At 38.4% G+C, this 17,715-nt stretch overlaps 1 protein-coding gene across 3 annotated transcripts in view; it reads right to left on the bottom strand.

The window, feature by feature from the left end:
* The window catches only part of PGM2 (phosphoglucomutase 2), a 51,239-nt gene that overhangs the window by 21,005 nt on the left and 12,519 nt on the right, over window positions 1-17,715 (bottom strand). For 2 of the 3 annotated variants that reach the window (XM_081303215.1, XM_081303214.1), the window contains exons 5-13: window positions 16,044-16,127; window positions 15,721-15,914; window positions 11,722-11,911; window positions 10,924-11,021; window positions 9,959-10,139; window positions 9,767-9,860; window positions 8,132-8,261; window positions 7,121-7,310; window positions 2,353-2,486 (exon numbers count right to left, since the gene is read on the bottom strand). In XM_081303215.1, coding sequence (XP_081159341.1) covers window positions 2,353-2,486; window positions 7,121-7,310; window positions 8,132-8,261; window positions 9,767-9,860; window positions 9,959-10,139; window positions 10,924-11,021; window positions 11,722-11,911; window positions 15,721-15,914; window positions 16,044-16,127 — 1,295 coding nt within the window. Of the gene's footprint in view, window positions 1-2,352; window positions 2,487-3,102; window positions 3,226-7,120; window positions 7,311-8,131; window positions 8,262-9,766; window positions 9,861-9,958; window positions 10,140-10,923; window positions 11,022-11,721; window positions 11,912-15,720; window positions 15,915-16,043; window positions 16,128-17,715 lie in introns of those variants that run through there. The other variant, XR_014023192.1, reaches the window with a different exon arrangement.

Genomic DNA, 17,715 nt, shown 5'->3' with positions numbered 1-17,715 from the left:
TGTTAGTAGGCCATTTTTCTTCTAAAAAGCTCAAAATGCACTGTTGTAATGAAATTAGGAAAGTCAAATCCACGGTTCATTTGTGTGGGTAAGAAACCTTTGTCTTCATTCTTTCATGGAATCGCTGTTAAAAAGAACCAACTCAACTTTTTGCTGTCTGGGTTGTATATTATCACAGCACTCTGGTGTATTTTCCTTCAATCCCCCATTGTGGACTGCCATCTTGATTTCTCAGTAGTAGGGTTTATTTGAGAATCTTCAAGCTGACTGGGTATAAATGTTTCCACCAATGCCTACTCTGTTGTATAGGCCCTTAGATTATTCAGTCTGAGAATTCACACATTTGCTATATAAAGTACAAACTTTGTCAAAGATTTATTTTATCCTCAAGGATAAAACTCTAATTAGTCTGAGTCTTCAAAATGACATACCTGAGCTCTATTTGTTCAGAACTCTCAGCAACAAAATTAATTTTAATCACAAAAATTATCTTTTTAACACTGCCACTGTTTTCAAATTCAGCTTTGAAAGAGGTCCACATTTGAAATAAAAAGTTGGACAAAACTAAAATCATTGCTAACAAAACTGCTTTTAAACACCAGGACTTGGTGTCAACATACCTTATGTATAATCAAAGATATAATAAATTGTTGTATAGTGGTGTATTAAGAATCGTAATGCAAAATAAATAAATAAATAAATAGAAAAAAAGAAAAATAAATAAATAAACACCAGGACTTATACTTTCTATTTTAAATGATTAGCAGGCTACAGAATTCTATGAATACATGAAATCCATGATATAAAACATATTAATAATATTTAAGCTTCTTGGTTATGGATTCACTGCTGTTGTACACTGGGTAGGCTGATGCTTTGCTTGAGCCAGGATGTTCTACTTATTGGCCAACATTTCAATAAATATAATACAAGGACAGATTTTCAGTTTTTCCATCAACCTATAAACAAATACTTGAAGTCCAGTCAATAAGCCATGTGAGAAGTTTAAATAGTTTATACTCTTAAACATTATTGTTGTTATTAAAGGAAAATATTCTGAAATATTGAATACACTTCAAGGATATTGAAAAAAGAGAAGACAAAGACAGGGAGAAAACAGATCCTTAAATTGAACAGACGTTCATTTGGAATGATGCTTAGGGTGTGAAAACCTGAAGTAGGAATAAGAATTACAAAGAAATGTCTATGGAAGACCATACTCAATATAGTAACAGACAGCTTATTATTTAACCACAAGGAAACACTGATACCTATACAATACTACAGTAAAATGTTGATAATCAAGGATTGCTAGGAAATGAACTGTTGTTACATGTTTGCTTAATGGTTGAGTTTTTGCCCCAAAATTTAAAATTAAAAGTGACACTTGATTCTGTTATTGGCATAACCTGGATATCAAAATTACTCTTTCTACTGCAAAATTTATGAATTCTAAATACAGAAGAAATATATCCAATAAAAATAGAGCTTCAAGTTGAGATACACTGTAAGTACATATACTGAATGAATTTTGAAGACTGTCAAGTACTTTTTTAAAAAAATGTAAAACATCTCAAAAATTGTTTATGTGGATTATATGTTGCAATAAAAATATTTTAGATATATTAAATTCAATATATTATTAGAATTAATTTCACCTGTTTTTTTCATTGTTTTAAAATCTGGTTAGCAGAAAGTTCTTAACTGCATATATGGTCCATTTTATTTCTATTGGGCAGCACTGGCTTAATGAACCTTTAGAAAAAAATTGTGCTGATTCTCCATCATATCCTGAATAGGGAAGTGCCAGTTAGCTCAGTATTAAGTAGGTACACAGTACCATATTTACCTGTGCCTAGGACACTTTGGTTGGAAGGTGTCCACTTCAACTTTTTGCTGAGATCACAGAAACCTGACCCTGAAGCCACTAAGCCCTCAGCTCTTCGGTAGCAGGGACTCTTTATTCCTGGCTCAAACCTGTGTAGATCCTCAAGGGTATTTATTGAGAGCATGTGTAAGAAATTTTAATTAATTATATCAGAGACACAGGAAGAAGAATAAAAATTTACGGATAGCAGTTACCAATGAAAATACTCAGAAAAAGGAAGTTTTATTACTATAGCTGAAATTAGGGATGTGATTTTTCCCAAACAAAAGGTAGGAGAGAAATAAGTAGGTAAGAAAGAGCACTCTTATCCCTGGATGCTCAAACAGTTGTTATTATCACATCATTACCACAATTTCTAATTAAACTACACACTGGAAAGATGAAAATTTTAATTTCATACTTGAACTGAACCAAGTAGGAAGTCTGGGGAACAAAAGTCCCATCAGCTGCTACCCATGTCATACCTGTTTCCAGGGGGTGCACACAGCTCTGCGTAGTACTTGATTTTGGGCTCTGTTCCGCTGGTCCGCATGGTGGCCACGCCTCCATTAGCAAAAGTAAAGGTGATCATTTGGCTGCTTTTGCTTGTAGGAAGAACCTAGGAATCAATTTACACACATTGCACATTTAGCAAGTAACAAACCAGACTGGTTTAACTAATATTCTCCCCTGGATAAGCAAGAAAATAAATGTCAAACCAATATACTGGTTAGAAAAGAATATTTTTGAGGAAATCAGAAAATGTTCTCCATGTGAAAGACATAGTAAGAAATTTAGGGTGCCCAGTTTTTTACTTCCCTAGATCTACTAATGTTACAAAGTTTTCATTCATATTAAAGCATATCATTTCAAAAGCAATGAACTTAAACATATTAATAATGTACTACAAAAAAATTAGGCCATATCTCACTGTTGCTAAGTGAAATTTTACCCCAAAAAAGTCTATAAGATTTTTTATTTTTATTTTTTGGTATTGGGGATTGAATCTAGGAGCACTTTACCACTAAACTACATCCCTAGGGTCTCAGGAAGTTGCAGAGGCTGGCCTTGAACTTGCAATCCTTTTGCCTCAGCCTCCCAACTCACTGGGATTAAGGTGTGTGCCACTGTGCCCAGCAATTCTTTTTTTAATATAAAGATTTTGGCATACGAATTTATAGTTGATAGCTTCCCAAATTACTAAAATTAGAGTGGAAGTATTTTCAGAAACTTACACATAAGGGCAAACAGGAAAAGAAGAGAGCAGTTGATGGGTTGCCAACCAATTGTGGAAGTCAGAAAACAGATGGAGTTGCAGAACTGGGGTGATGGGACCCGAGCCAGTGACATCGTAGTCCCTGAGCAGGAGACACAGACAGGAAGCAGTTGGAGTGTGCATGCTATGCAGAATCCCAGCCAATCTCAAGAACTGGAGGCACCAGGTACACAAGGTATGAGGCAGGAGGGGAAAAGGTGGGCAGTGTTGAAAAGAAGCTAGTGGATCCACCCAACTCCATACCCCCAGCCCACATGGGCCAGGGAGCCAGCTCTTCTCCATCCCTGTAGAAGATGCTTCAATTCTCTGGGGCCTGAACCAGAACGTCTCAGAAGCAGGGAACCAGGCACCATGGAGTGGAGGATATGGTTAAAAGGGATTAAGGTCCTCAGCCTTCCCCCAGCATGTTCCAGGGCCTTGGCTTAGAGCTTTAAGGCAATCCACCAGGCTTGGACTTCCCTGGAACAGCCAAACAACCCCAGACAAGGGTCCCCTTAAAAAAGCTGACTTGCTGCCCTATATCCTTGGAGTGAAGTAAGTCATTTGACGTATACACATACACAGAGCTTCCAATCAGCTTTTAAGCATTCAAAGGATAATGAGGGACCAGAAGACCCCTGGAAAAAACACTGGAAAAATGACAATGTCCAAAACAAATAGGGGGAAAAAAAACCCAAAAGAGCTTTCAGGAAATAAAGACGATAGGGTAGGGGGATCTAAATTTTTAAAAAGGTATAACTAACATCTTTAGAGATTATATATGGCATATATAAAACAAGAACAATAGCCTGCCATTTTGAATGTTAGAGTAAGGGCTGAAATAAACAGTCAACAGAAGCACTGAAAGTTAAAGTTGAGGAAATCTCCTCAAAAGTAGAGGAAGCCTGGGTACAGTAGGGCAAACCTGTAATCCCAGTGGCTCGGGAGGCTGAGGCAGGAGGATGGCGAATTCAAAGCCAGCCTCAGCAACTTAGCAAGGTCTTATGCCACTTAGCGAGACCCTGTCTCCAAATAAAATATAAAAAACGGCTGGGGATGTGGCTTAGTGGTTAAGAACCCCTGGGTTCAATCTCAAATATTCCCCCCACCCCCAAAGTAGAGGAAGATAGAGACAGAAAATAGGAAAGGAAAAAAAAGTAAGATAAGTAGAACGTGCATCCTGGAGAGCCAGAATCTGTCTAGAAACTCTTCAAGGAAGTGAAGTTATTTTACAAACAACCAACAAGCCCCTTCCTCAACATATAACCAAGAAAACTTAGAAGAAATAATTCCACAGACCAAAACAGACCCACCAAGTACCCAGAGAAACAAACCCGCGTCACTGAGAAATCTTAAAACATGAAGTTTGCAGAAAAGTTCTTACAATCTTCCCAAAGAGGAAAAAAAAACAAAAAAACCCAAGTTGCAAGGAAGTGACCTGGTGTGGCCTTAACACCCGGTGTGCAGCACACTGGGACCCCAACCATTTGGAGGGGATGAGTGAGTGCCACTGTGACACCCGCTAGCCAACCAGCAATGGGCCCGGCTTCCAAAACTGAGTCAATCAAGCACAGGCAGGAGTGAGGCATTTTCAGAACTGATCCCCAAAATTTCTATCCTATTCACTTTTTCTCAGGAAACAATTAGTGAATGTGATCTAGAAAAATAAATATAGAAAGAGGAAGACATGAGGTCAGGAGCAAGGGACCCAACGCTGTCAACTGCATTCCCAGGACTACAGCTGTGCCCTCGACCTAGGGAGCAGCTGGGTCGGTCCAGATGGAGGGACCAAGAGAGGATAGAAGGAAGCCACTGGAAACAAAACAGGGCCACAGAAGAGCTGAATCCGTGGGACGTGTGACACACACTATTGGGAGGTATCCAGAAAATTTGAGAACAACTGGTAATAATTACATGGAAATCCAGGCATATAAAGGGACAGAGTAACTATTCATTACAGGGAACATAATTTTTTATATAAATTATGGAAACCTAATAAAAAAATACACTGCTCAGCTAAGCAGGCTACTGTAGTTACTAGTCATAATGACAGAAGCTGAGAATCTGATTTAACCAGCAGGGTGAGATGTAAATTTACTGTGAGGACAGAGAGAGGGAGAATCGAATGTGGGAAATGAAAGAACTAGATCCTTATCTCCATGATAAAACATTACTAAGTCTAACCCCGATAGTCAAAATATCACATTATTTAGAAATTTGGTGGTAAACTCCAGGAATACCAACTGAGAGGGAAGTGGTTGACCCAATGTTTCATCATAACTATTTTAATACTATTTATCTCTTTAAAAATTGTGTGGGCAGATGAAAATAAGATACATACAAAGGTAAGTATCAAAGAAGACATAACATCTCATAAGGATACTCTTACACTTCTTCTCCCAACCCCTGGCCAGAGTTAGCAACTCTTCCTGGCTCCAATGGAGGAGCCACATGGTGTAAAGAAGGTGAACTCAAGGTTTTTCAGCTCACAGTTCCATACATTCAGAGAACAGGGTAAAATTAACTTTAAAGCAAGTAGTCAAAGCCAGGAGGGACCAAGGGAGGCTATAATTCCAACTACTTGGGAGGCTGAGGCAGGAGGATCTCAAGTTTGATGCCAATCTTGGCAACTTAGAAAGATCCTGTCTCAAAATAATGTAGAAAAATGGTACTGGGCTGAGATTTCATCTCACTCCAGTCAAATGGCAATTATCAAGGATACAAGTAATAACAAATGTTGGCAAGGATGTGGGGAAAATGGTATATTCATACATTGTTGGTAGGACTGCAAATTGGTACAATCACACTGCAAAGCAGTATGTAGATTCCTCAGAAAACTTGGAATGGAACCACCATTTGACCTAGTTATCCCACTTCTTTTTTTTTTTTTTCCACTTCTTGCTATATAGCCAAAAGACTTAAAATCAGCATAATATAGTGACATGGCCATATCAATGTTCATAGCAGCTCAATTCACAATAGTTAAGCTATGAAACCAACCTAGGTGCCCTTCAACAGATGAATGGATAAAGGAAATGTGGTGTATATACACAGTGGACTATTAATCAGTCATAAAAAATAATAAAATTATGGCATTTGCCAGTAAATGGATGAAACTGGAGACTATCATAAGTGAAATAAGCCAATCTCCCAAAATCAAAGGCCGAATGTTCTCTCTGATATGCGGATGCTTGGGGCTGGGGATATAGCTCAGTTGGTAGAGTGCTTGCCTTGCATGCACAAGGCCCTGGGTTCAATCCCCAGCACCACACACACACACACATACACACACAAAAAATTACACTAAAACCAAATTCACATGGGAAACTAAACTGATATGTGGATGCTGACTCACAATAGGTGGGGGGTGGTGAGTGGAGTTTCACCAGATTGCTTGAGGGAGGGAGGGAGGGAGGGGTGAAGGAAGGAAAGGTGGGAATGGGAAAGACATTAGAATGAATAGACATAACTTTCCTACGTTCATATATGAATACATGACCAGTGTAACTCCATATCCTGTACAACACAAAAAAGGGAAGTTGCATTCTATGTTCGTATGAGGTCTCAAAATAATTCCACTGCCACGTTTAACTAAAAAGAACAAATAGAAAAAAAAAAAAAGAAAAAGGTCCTGGGGTGTAGCTCAGTGATTGAGTGTCCTTGAGTTCCATCCTCAGTACCACACACACACACACACACACACACACACACACAAAAGAATAAGAAAAGAAAAAAAAAGTAAGAAAAAGAAGAAATGTAGTGGTTCCCAAAGGGTAGACTATGTCAACATCTTCATCACATGCAAATTACTGGCCCAATCCTAGACCTGCTCAATCAGAAACTCCAGGATGGCCCCAGCACTCTGTGTCTGAAGGAGCCCTCTATGTGACTCTGATGCTCCCTCAGCTGAGAACTGCTGATAGAAAGCAAAAGCTGAAAATCCAGAGTCCATAAATAAATAGAAAAGATTTTAGTTGATAAAAATAAATGTTACTCACAGCTTTTTTATCAGGTTGGCTATCATCATAGCCAGTTGTAAGATCTCTAATGGCAGAAATTTCGAATTTGCCACAAGTTTTGGGATAATTATTCTTCCCATCATAGTTTCTCAGGTTTCCAAATAATTTTTTAATGGTATCTTGATCGTGGCAGATAAAATATGAAGCTTTGGTAATATGGTAGCCATACCTATCAAAAAAATTACAAAGTCATACAAAATGAGAAGCACATAATTCTGGAGAACATATACACAATATGTATCAACCAGTATATTCTAAAATAAATGAAACAAATAACCATAACCAACTTTAAAGAAATAATCTAGTATTTAAAAAGAAGCCCAATGTTTGGCATGGTGACACTAGCCTGTAATCCCAAATACTGGGAGGCTGAGGCACAAGAATTATACATTTGAATTATACATTTGGTCAGCCTTGGCAATCTAGGAGATCCTGTCTCAAAAAACTTGCAGTCAGTGATGTCACTCAGTGGTAGGGTGAACCTGGGTTCAATCCCCAGTGCTACATACACACAAAAAGAGGTCCAACAATCTGTCTCAGGGATCACCAAATGCCTTCCTGGCCTTCACACTATATTTATAAATTAATATTGTTTTATTGGAACACAGCCACACCTCGTCCACTACTTTGTGTGATATCTCTGGCTGTTTTTGCACTCTTATAGTCACAGAGTTTGGTACTCACTACAAATACTAGAAAGATAAATTATGAATACATTTAATTTTTCTTTGACCTTGGATACTTAAAATCACATTCTTCAATTAGCTATTTCTGCAACTAAGGTTGTCATTTAAGAATAAATGCAATTGCAAATGAAATTATTAATTAGTGGCTTAAGTACCAAAAGGAAAGGTGATCGTTTTTTTCATAAGAAATAGAACACATCACCAAAGTAAAAGCATTAGAAAGAATGTTAGTGTCTCATGCACAAGAACACAATAAAACATTTAAAAATATTACTCCACTCGAACAAAGTCAATAGAAACTTACTCCACATAGATGGCCTTTAACTGCTGAGATAGAGACAAATTCTTTGTTGCTAGAAAGCTAGCCAACTCTGCACTTATGACAGCAGCACTGACTCCATCTTTGTCCAGAACAAAAGGGCAGCACATATATCCTGCAGAAACACGTGTCACACACACACCCTGAGCAGTGAAGTCCCTTATTACACCATGTCAGGCTGCACGTACGGATGCCTCCTGGCTACTGCATATTAGAGGTGGTACATTTACCACCATATGGCTAAGAATTTATGCTGGGTGCGCTGGTGCATGCCTGCAATCCCAGTGCCTCTGGAGGCTGAGGCAGGAGGATCGTGAGTTCAAAGCTAGCCTCAGCAAAAGTGAAGCACTAAGCAACTCAGTGAGACCCTGTCTCTAAATAAAATACATAAAAATATGGCTGGGGATGTGGCTCAGTGGTGGAATGGCCCTGAATTCAATACCTGGTATTCCCCCATTCCCCCTAAAAAGAATTTATCCCAGTTCCTAGCACAAAACAGATCTTCAAGCAGTCTTTGTGGAATAACCAGTGAGATTTTCTCTCCTCGTCAAATGATGCTCATCAACTAGATTCATGTCAAGTCCTCCCAGGTCATATGAAATTGGTTCTAATTGTTTTAATCATTATCTATCTCTGTCTTCTCTCAAACCCAACAGCTCTTGATAGTCACACAATTTGTCTTGACACCTGGCCTATATGCCTATGTGTGATTACTCAACTAGAACTGTCAGCTGCTCTAGGCCAAGGTCAGTGTCATCCATCTCTTTCTGTCACTGAGTGACAGATATACAATTAATAAAATATTATTTTTAAAAAAGCTATAGGAGGCTGGGTTTGTGGCTCAGTGGTGGAACGCTTGCCTAGCATGAGGCACTGGGTTCAATTCTCATAAAAATAAATAAATAAATAAAGGCATATGTCCATCTACAACTAAAAAAAAAAAACAAAAAAACAAAGAAAAGCTATGGAAAAACAATTCTGACAAGAATACAAAGGCTGAGCTACTACACTTCATTCAATTAAATAAATGACATGCATTAGCTGCACTGCAGGGAATACACAGAGGAACAAAACTAAAGCTAATGTGCAAAACCTTTTACCAAGTTAACAGCTAAACAATTTCTGGTGCAAACATCTGATAGTTCGTGTTTCTAGAACTAGCTCTCCTTTCTGTTTGTATATACTGACAGATTAGGACAAGGGTCTTCAGTCATTCTGGGTCATGGTTTCCCGTGACTATGACTTTGAGGGGAGCACCAGAGCAGTGCCTTCCCCTTGCCCTGGACAGACTCAGCAAACATCTTTGTTTGCACTTTTGCAAGGGAGTGGACTCAGTTAGGCTGGGTTCTCAAGCCACCCGCAGCCACATGCATAATGTTCTGTTTTCAGTTGTTGGCAGATGGCCTGATTATTTGCAAGATATTCCTCTTTGTTTTTTAAAAAAAAATGAGATGCCAATTTTGGAGTGGGATAGTTTCACATTTGATCTGAGTAACAGAGAAGCAAAGTAAACTGTGTGCTCTTATTTCACTGTGGATCTTTTGAACCCAAGTTCAAATCTTTCATCTATTTATATCCTACATATTAACTGAGTCTATGATCCTCATTATTACTTCTTACCAATAGCTTCTTCAAATGCAAATAAGACAGTCTTCCCCTGGTCCATGAGTTGTTTGGCTCTGTTTCCCATCCACTTAAAGCCAGTTAATGTTTCCTAAAGGGATAATACAAAAGAAAAAAAAAGAAAAAGTCTTAGGATCTCTATGAGACAAAGAAAGGAAAATGCATGTATGAGTCCCACCAACACCTTACCTCAAAATGAAAACCCTCCTTTAAAGCAATGGCCCGTAAGATTTTGGAGGAGACGGTGCTGGACAACATGTATATGTCTTTCAGGGCATTGCGATCTGGGTTCTTCTCTTTCCAAGAAGTAAAAAGCCACCAGCCCAAGAGGGCCCCCAGCTCATTGCCGGAAAACACTCTCCATTCACCACTGAAATAAAAATTCAACTTTGTGATCTTAAGAAAGGCATTAGAAGCCAGCAGAATAGGACTACAATGCAGATAAGGCCTCCCTGTGCTTTCTGCAAGACTATCTTAAAAAACACATTGGAAACATAACGACTGCCGCTTCACAAATATATGAGCAGCAACCGTGTACTGGGAAAATAGTCCATCTCTGAAGACTGAACAAATTGAGCATGTCAGAGATGACACACAATGCTTTATTTTAACTGCAAAAACTTAGGTTTTTGAAACATAACAGACCTCCTTACTATTCCTTTGTACAAACTCAATGGCCAAACTTGTCTTAAACACTGTGCCAATACCCCACAGGTATTGCCCTCTATTTGTTCCATCTAAATTCAACATTTCCTTGAAGATCCAGTTCCTTAGAAGACCCACTGACAAATACTGAGTCGTGAAGCCGGCACTCAGCAAAGTACTTTGCCCTCGTTCGGCACTGAGAGAGTTACATCAAAATCAATTATAAAATGAGGGAGGAGCACAAACAGCAATTTCAATCCCAAATACACACTGTGTTGATTTTCCCTGCATCAGGCTTGTCAATGATGTGATCCCCCTGCCCTTGAGAGCAGTGTCTCTTTCTAAATTAGAGGACTCCACAAAAAGGTTCTCTTGAGATGATTTGCAAAACAAATGCAAAATAAATGGAAAATGTTTTCCCATGGAGTTAGCCTCCCCAGGAATATATTATTGCCAAAAATGTTGTCCTTTATAGTTTTCATTATATGGATAATCACAATTCATTTCACCTGTCTTGCTTTTCTGCCACAGCAAGTCTATCGGCATCTGGGTCGTTGGCTAAAATAATTTTGGCCTTGGTCTTGTCAGCCAAAGCAAAAGATAAAGTCTGAAAAAGAGTATGAAAATTTAAATATTATTGAAATCAAGAAGCAAGCATATCCTACTTTTTAGAAATGTTCAGTTTTTAAGAGCTAAAAAGAACTTTCCTTCAACTAAGGCTGAGTTTTATTTCTGGAGCTGGTCTTTCTTGGGTCAGATAATATCTTCCTAAACCAGAGGTCAAATAATGGGAGATAGTGTGTGGCCCATCCCTGCCCTGTGACTCAACCTGCATGTGACAGGATGTGTATGGCTGGACTGGTATTTCCCGGCATGCTATATGATCAACACCACAAATAAACCAAAATAAACTGATTCTCAACGTCACTGTTACTTAACCTTTAAATCTGTTGTATGAACATAATTTAAATAATACTCTTTTACATCAGAAAAATGACAATTAAGGAAGAACAATCATTACAACAACAAAAACTCCATTCTATTACGATTACCTTTTGACATTAAAGAAACACAGTACACTAAATTTAATTAAATCAATATTTAGATTCAACCCTTACATTCTGGTTCTAAAGTGTCTAATTTCAAAGTTCCTTTAAGAAATTAATGACTAATAAACACACATATTTCCAATGATGAAATTCATTTTTTTTCAGCACAGTGAAAACACACAAAAATTTTAATTTTACTTAGTAGTAATAATTTTGAAGATTAAAGGTAGGTTTCATAATCTTAAAACTTTAGGTTACCAAGACACCTTTACCCTCTTCAGGATTCGGGTATTTGACGGTTGGAAACTCAGGATCGGGGTCTTTCTGCTGAGGAACAGCCTCAGGAGGAACAAGGTCAAAAGCCTTGAAAGCCAGTTGCACAAAGTTATGACCCACGCCATGGACGGAGGTGTGCACAAATTTCACCTTGGTCTCTCTGTTTATACTCCTAGGATCAGACACATCATGGAAAATGTTAAAGCTACAAATATGACTCTCAAAATACAAACATGACTCTACAGATATGACTCTCTGGAAGGTTTGCCAAATACCAAGGAGCCTTATTCTTCAGAATGTAAGAAATTAATGCAATTTTTTAGGATGTACAAGAAAAGTGAACAACTCTCCACTTTGATTTAAAAAAAGAACCCAAACTCATCTACTCTCTCCCTATACACATATATCTCCCCGAGACATACACAAATTTAAATTTTACTCTATAGTTATTTTCAGCAAATCTGACTACTTTCTGACTATTATATTCTATAGTACAGCTTTCACATTCAGAGGAAGACACAAGAAAGTTGCTCAGCTCATTTTCCAGGACGAGACACACAGTTGATCCCATGAGTGCTGATCACAGCAGTGCCTGAGCTGGGATCAGGGGCTCCATATATTCTTTATTTGCTTCAGAAATGACTTTAAAACTTCTCTTTCAACAAGTTGTGATGAATTATGCCATATGCAAAAATGTAAAAAAATAAAACCTTTTTCTTTGCCAAGTAACAATCCTGTTTGACAGTGTCATGACCTAGAAATTCAATAGAGATAGAATAACTAAAAAAATAAAAATAAAAATTTGCAGAAGTTTCAGAGAAGTTGACAACTTCCAATGTTCAGACTGCTAGAAGCTTAAGTTATTATCTGTTTGTTTTGTTTTGGCAATGAATAAAGGTTTTCTCTAAAAGGACGGTGGTTTAAAATAAGCATATACTTAAAAAAATGCATCTGGAAAAAGAAGTATGCAAAGATCAGGGAGAACAAAGCTGAAAAAAACTTTTGGATATTAAAGTACATTACAAAGCTATAGTAATTAAACAGTTTGGCACTAGATATAAAAGGCAGATTAAAAGAACAGAACAGGGCTAGGGGTGTGGCTCAGTGGCATAGCGCTTGCCTAGCATGTGTGAGGCACTGGGTTTGATTCTCAGCACCATGTATCAATAAATAAAATAAAATTCCATTGACAACGTAAAAAGAAAAAGAAGAACATAACAAAGAGTCTAGAAGCTAATTAAGTTTCAACTGGGAAAAGTGTATGAATGAGAAGCAGTAGGGTTTAGTGGTTAAAGTGCTCTGGAGTGAGACTCTGAATTAAATCCTGGAGTTCTGCCACTTCTAAGCTGTGTGAATGCTGGGTATTGCTTAACCCATCTGTGTCTCAGCTCTCTCATCTATAACCCTGCAAAAAGACCAGAATCTACTTTTACACTTTGCTGGGAGAATTAAAATGAGATTGTAAGTGAAGGAACTACAACAATTACCTGTAGATAACAAGCACTCAATTAATATTGGAAAATGATTCCTAGAATTGACATTTCCAATCCATCCAAAAAAAGATGCATTTTTCAATTTATGGCTTGTATAACTGCAAACCTTTCAGAAAAGAAAAATAAAAACAAAAACCACAGCTACTTTTCTATTTCAAATCCCATACAAAATTAAAAATCACCAATGACTCAAAGACTCAATATTATAAAATGTAAACTCAAAAATTATAGGAAAAAATAAGGAGACTCTCTTATAATCTTGGTGTGGAGAAAGTCTTTTTCTCAAAGTATGACATAAAACTCAGAAGCTATATATTAGAAGATAGATATAATATTTTTTTTAAAGATAGAGTGAGAGGAGAGAGAGAGAGAGAGAGAATTTTTTAATATTTATTTTTTAGTTATCGGCGGACACAGCATCTTTGTTTGTATGTGGTGCTGAGGATCGAACCCGGGCCGCACGCATGCCAGGCGAGCGTGCTACCGCTTGAGCCACATCCCCAGCCCAGATAGATATAATATTAACAAAAAATATTTTTAAAGTTCAACAAAAAATTTCAATAGAAAATTCCAGAGCTGAAAATGTATCTCAGTGGTAGATAACTTGCGAGGACCTGGGATGATCCCCAGCACCACAAAAAAAAAAAAGGAAAAAAAATTCCGAAAATAACAACAGAAAACTAGCTTTCTTTATAAACAAAACAGCTTTCCAAGTACAAAATATCAACAAATACACAGAAAATATAGATTAATAAATAAATAGTTTATTCATAAAAGAATGCAAATACAAGTGATATCACTCCTAACTAGCAAATCAAGAAAAAAGAGATTCTATGGGGTCATATACTTTTAACATATACTGTTGGTGGAATTGTCAACTGCTATCACATTTTTGAAGAGCTTTTTGTTAACTATCAACTTTGTAATGCATGTACAATTGTGTGTGTGTGTGTGTGTGTGTGTTGGGGGGCGGATATTGGATTGATTTACTACCAGAACTTTTTAAATTTTATTTTGAGATAAAGTCTCACTGAGTTGCCCAGGCTGGCCTCAGAAAGTTATTTGATGGATACACGGATACACACACACACACACACACACACACACACACACACAAGCAATATGTACCGAGGTTCACTTCATGCTACCTGGAGTAACAAAACACTGTAAACTCTGTGAAGTTGCATCCGCGGGTCAGAGGTAAGGTTCACAGATGCCTTTTGCTTGGTTATTCACCAGGGAAACAAAGACCAAAAGTTAGAAACTGACAGTTTTCCCTCAGGGAGAAAAATATTGCTATAATTGGCAACTTGGACCCACATGTCACAGCTAAGGGTGACTTTCTACCGTCTGGCTGCTCCCCTCAGATGGGATTAGGGGGCCACATCCTGCACTGCAGCCACCACACCCAGATGTCCAAAAAGTATAATATTAGAGATAACCCAGGGATTCAGCTTCTTAAAGCAGTGATTCCTTGCTGAGGGAGAATACAGCACACTAATGAAGGAGAATACTGCCACCCAGCTACATTGCTTAGCAACTAAAATGATTGAGTTTGTGTTACAGGGCTAAATGAATGGGTGCAATGACCTTGAGAACACAAGGTCAGGATAGACTGGGACTAACACAGAAAAGTGCCCACAGCAAAAATAACTGGGTGGCAAAAGTTACAGAACAAGCTAAGCACATACTATATTGCTATTTATAATTTTGAAATACATGTGTATATGCTTGCCTATGCACAGAAAATTTCTCTAAGGATAATAAAAATGTCAGTATTTCCTTCGTGAAACTCTTTTGCAAGTTTTCAAATGTGTGTGTGTGTGTATATACACACACACACACACACACATACATATATATGTATGTATGATATATATATATATATATATATATATATATATATATATATTTAGAGAAAATTTCTGTGTATATATGAATGCATACATGGGTATTTCAAAATCATAAATACAATATAGTATATGTGTAGCTTGTTCTGTGACTTTTACCACCCAGTTTGCTGTGGGCACCTTCCTGTGTTAGTCTATGTCCTGACCCTGTGTCTAAAGTTCACTGTACCTATTTGTTTGTATATATATGTGTACACACACATATATTTGTACACATGCATGTACATGTACATCACACCTACATCACAGCTCAATAGACTATGGCCTGTGGGTGGCTGGCCACCTGATTTTGTAAGTGTTGGGGAACACAGTCACATTTGCACTGCTTCCCTGAAAGGACGTCTGCAGCGTGCTTCCTCCCTCAGTGATATGGAGTAGCTGAGAGAGTCCGGGTATCCTGCACAGCCTGAGAGTATTTACTATCTGTCCCTTTAATAAAAGTTGACAACCCCTGACCCACAGGATACAGCTATAGGATATGCAGCAACTCAAGAGAACAACTTAGTGGAAATTGATAGAATTTGATGAATTGTATTGACTTAACTCTCTTAAGGTCAGTGAAGACACAATCCACTTACCTGTGAAAACAGTATTTTTTAAGGTCTTCAAAGTAGCTAGTATTGATGGAGGCACTGGGGTTGTGAAGGAGGAGATTGTCATCAATTAAGGAGTCATTCCAAGCTTGAGGCCAGGGCTCAAGGTTTTCTTCAATAGCTTGAGAAATCCCTTTATCATGAGGAGAGATGATCTGGGCTCCGTTGTCCCAATAAACCTAGAGAAGCCGAGGAATGTATTCGGGAGGGTGAGGGTTAATGCAGACAGAGGAGCCATCACCTCAGTGCCAGAACAGCGTGGGTTCAGGATTCTGATAAAGGACAATGAGGGGAAGAGAAAAACCCACCTTATAGCCATTATCCTGCTTTGGATTGTGGGAGGCAGTGATCATGATTCCAGCGCAAAGCTTCAAATGTGATACTGTGTAGGGCTATAAGAGTACAGGAGACGAGAACAGTTTTTAATAAAAAATTCAACAGACTTAAAAATGCATATCATATATTACTTGTGCCAATTTAGTCCCCATTTAATAAATGTAAGTATCAGAATGTATCACTTGATATTTTTGTTCTATACCCAAACAGTGTACGCAAGGTCCCCCCCCCCTTCCAACTAGAACTAACTGGCTTGGAACTAGATGGATTAGGAACTAACTGGCTGCCCCAAATCCCAGGATGTGTGTCCTAAAAAGAAAGTTAAGTACTTTCCTAGGATCTGCCTTCTCTTTCCACCTTCTATTTGGTAGAGCTAGAAAACTCTTCTAAGAAAAGATGGTCTAGGCTAGGCACGGTGGTGCACACCTGTAATACCAGTGGCTTGGAAGGCTGAGGCAGGATGATCACAAGTTCAAAGCCAGCCTCAGCAAATTACAGAGGCCCTAAGCAACTTAGTAAGACCCTGTGTCTCAATAAAATATTTTTAAAAGTGCAGGGGGGTGGGGTGGTCTGGGGATGCAGCTCAGTGATAAATCCCCAGTATCCCCCCCCAAAAAAAAAAAGTTCACCTAAAGCTCCGTTCCATATTCTTCTAAAGCTTTTGCTCAGGACATAAGTTCAAATATTCATTTTATTCCCTCCAAGTGATTTCCTTCTCCTCCTCTTTCTCATTTGCTTTTAAGGGAGAGGCTGAGGAAACGGACAGTGCCCTTACAGGTTGCTCATTTCTCTCTCACCCCAGGGCTAAACAGCCCTCCCTTCCATTTCAATGTTGCTCCTTCTTTACAAGACTACTTCCAAACTAAAGGAGAGGGGTTGGATGATACCCTCTATGGCTGCAAATGAGATGGACTACCCACAGGCAAGCTGAGGTTCGAATCATCTGTCCCCTCCACCTTCCCAACAAGAGTCACTGCATTTGTCTGCTCTCAGAAGTTATGTCACATCCCTCAGATGTCCTGGTATGAAGAAAAGGTCAGAACTACTCCATAATCAGGGAAACGAACAGGAGACACTCATTTATTTTATGCCTGATACAAAAATAATAGTTACTAACACTTGCTACAGAAGATAATTAGGATGTTTAATGAAGTATAATTTTCCCATCAAACAACAAAACGTGAACAACATCTGGATGTGAAATACCAAGTGTCTGTTGGGTGGGTTATTTACAACCCAGGAGGTGCTGCAGCTATCTGTCAGTGTCCTGGAGACAGCAAACACAAATGAGCAGACTTACTTCTGCACGAACACACTCACATTTCTACCCGATGCAAGAAACTGCATCCAACCGCGAGTTCTAAGAAAATACTCTCAGCATCTGGCTCAGCTCTTATAGTTCTGTGTTGAGAGCCACAGCCAAAGGGGCCCCAGCAAACTTCCAGCTGCCAGCTGATGGTTCTGTCTACTTAAAAGCAACAGCTCTCCCAGTCCCTGGTGCCCCGTTCTTTAGATTCTGCTTCATTAAGGATTCCATTCAAATCCACACGGGACTGGTATTTCATTTGTACACCATCTTGTCAAAAATATTCATGATAAGTCAGGGTTTGACATTCTGCTGTCATGTACAACAAATTAGAAATA

This window comes from Spermophilus citellus (genome assembly GCF_964194105.1).
Source record: "Spermophilus citellus genome assembly, chromosome: 8".
In the NCBI taxonomy this organism is placed as follows: domain Eukaryota; kingdom Metazoa; phylum Chordata; class Mammalia; order Rodentia; family Sciuridae; genus Spermophilus; species Spermophilus citellus.
The sequence above is the reverse complement of the archived record's forward strand: the minus strand, read 5'-3'. Positions and strand labels throughout refer to the sequence as shown.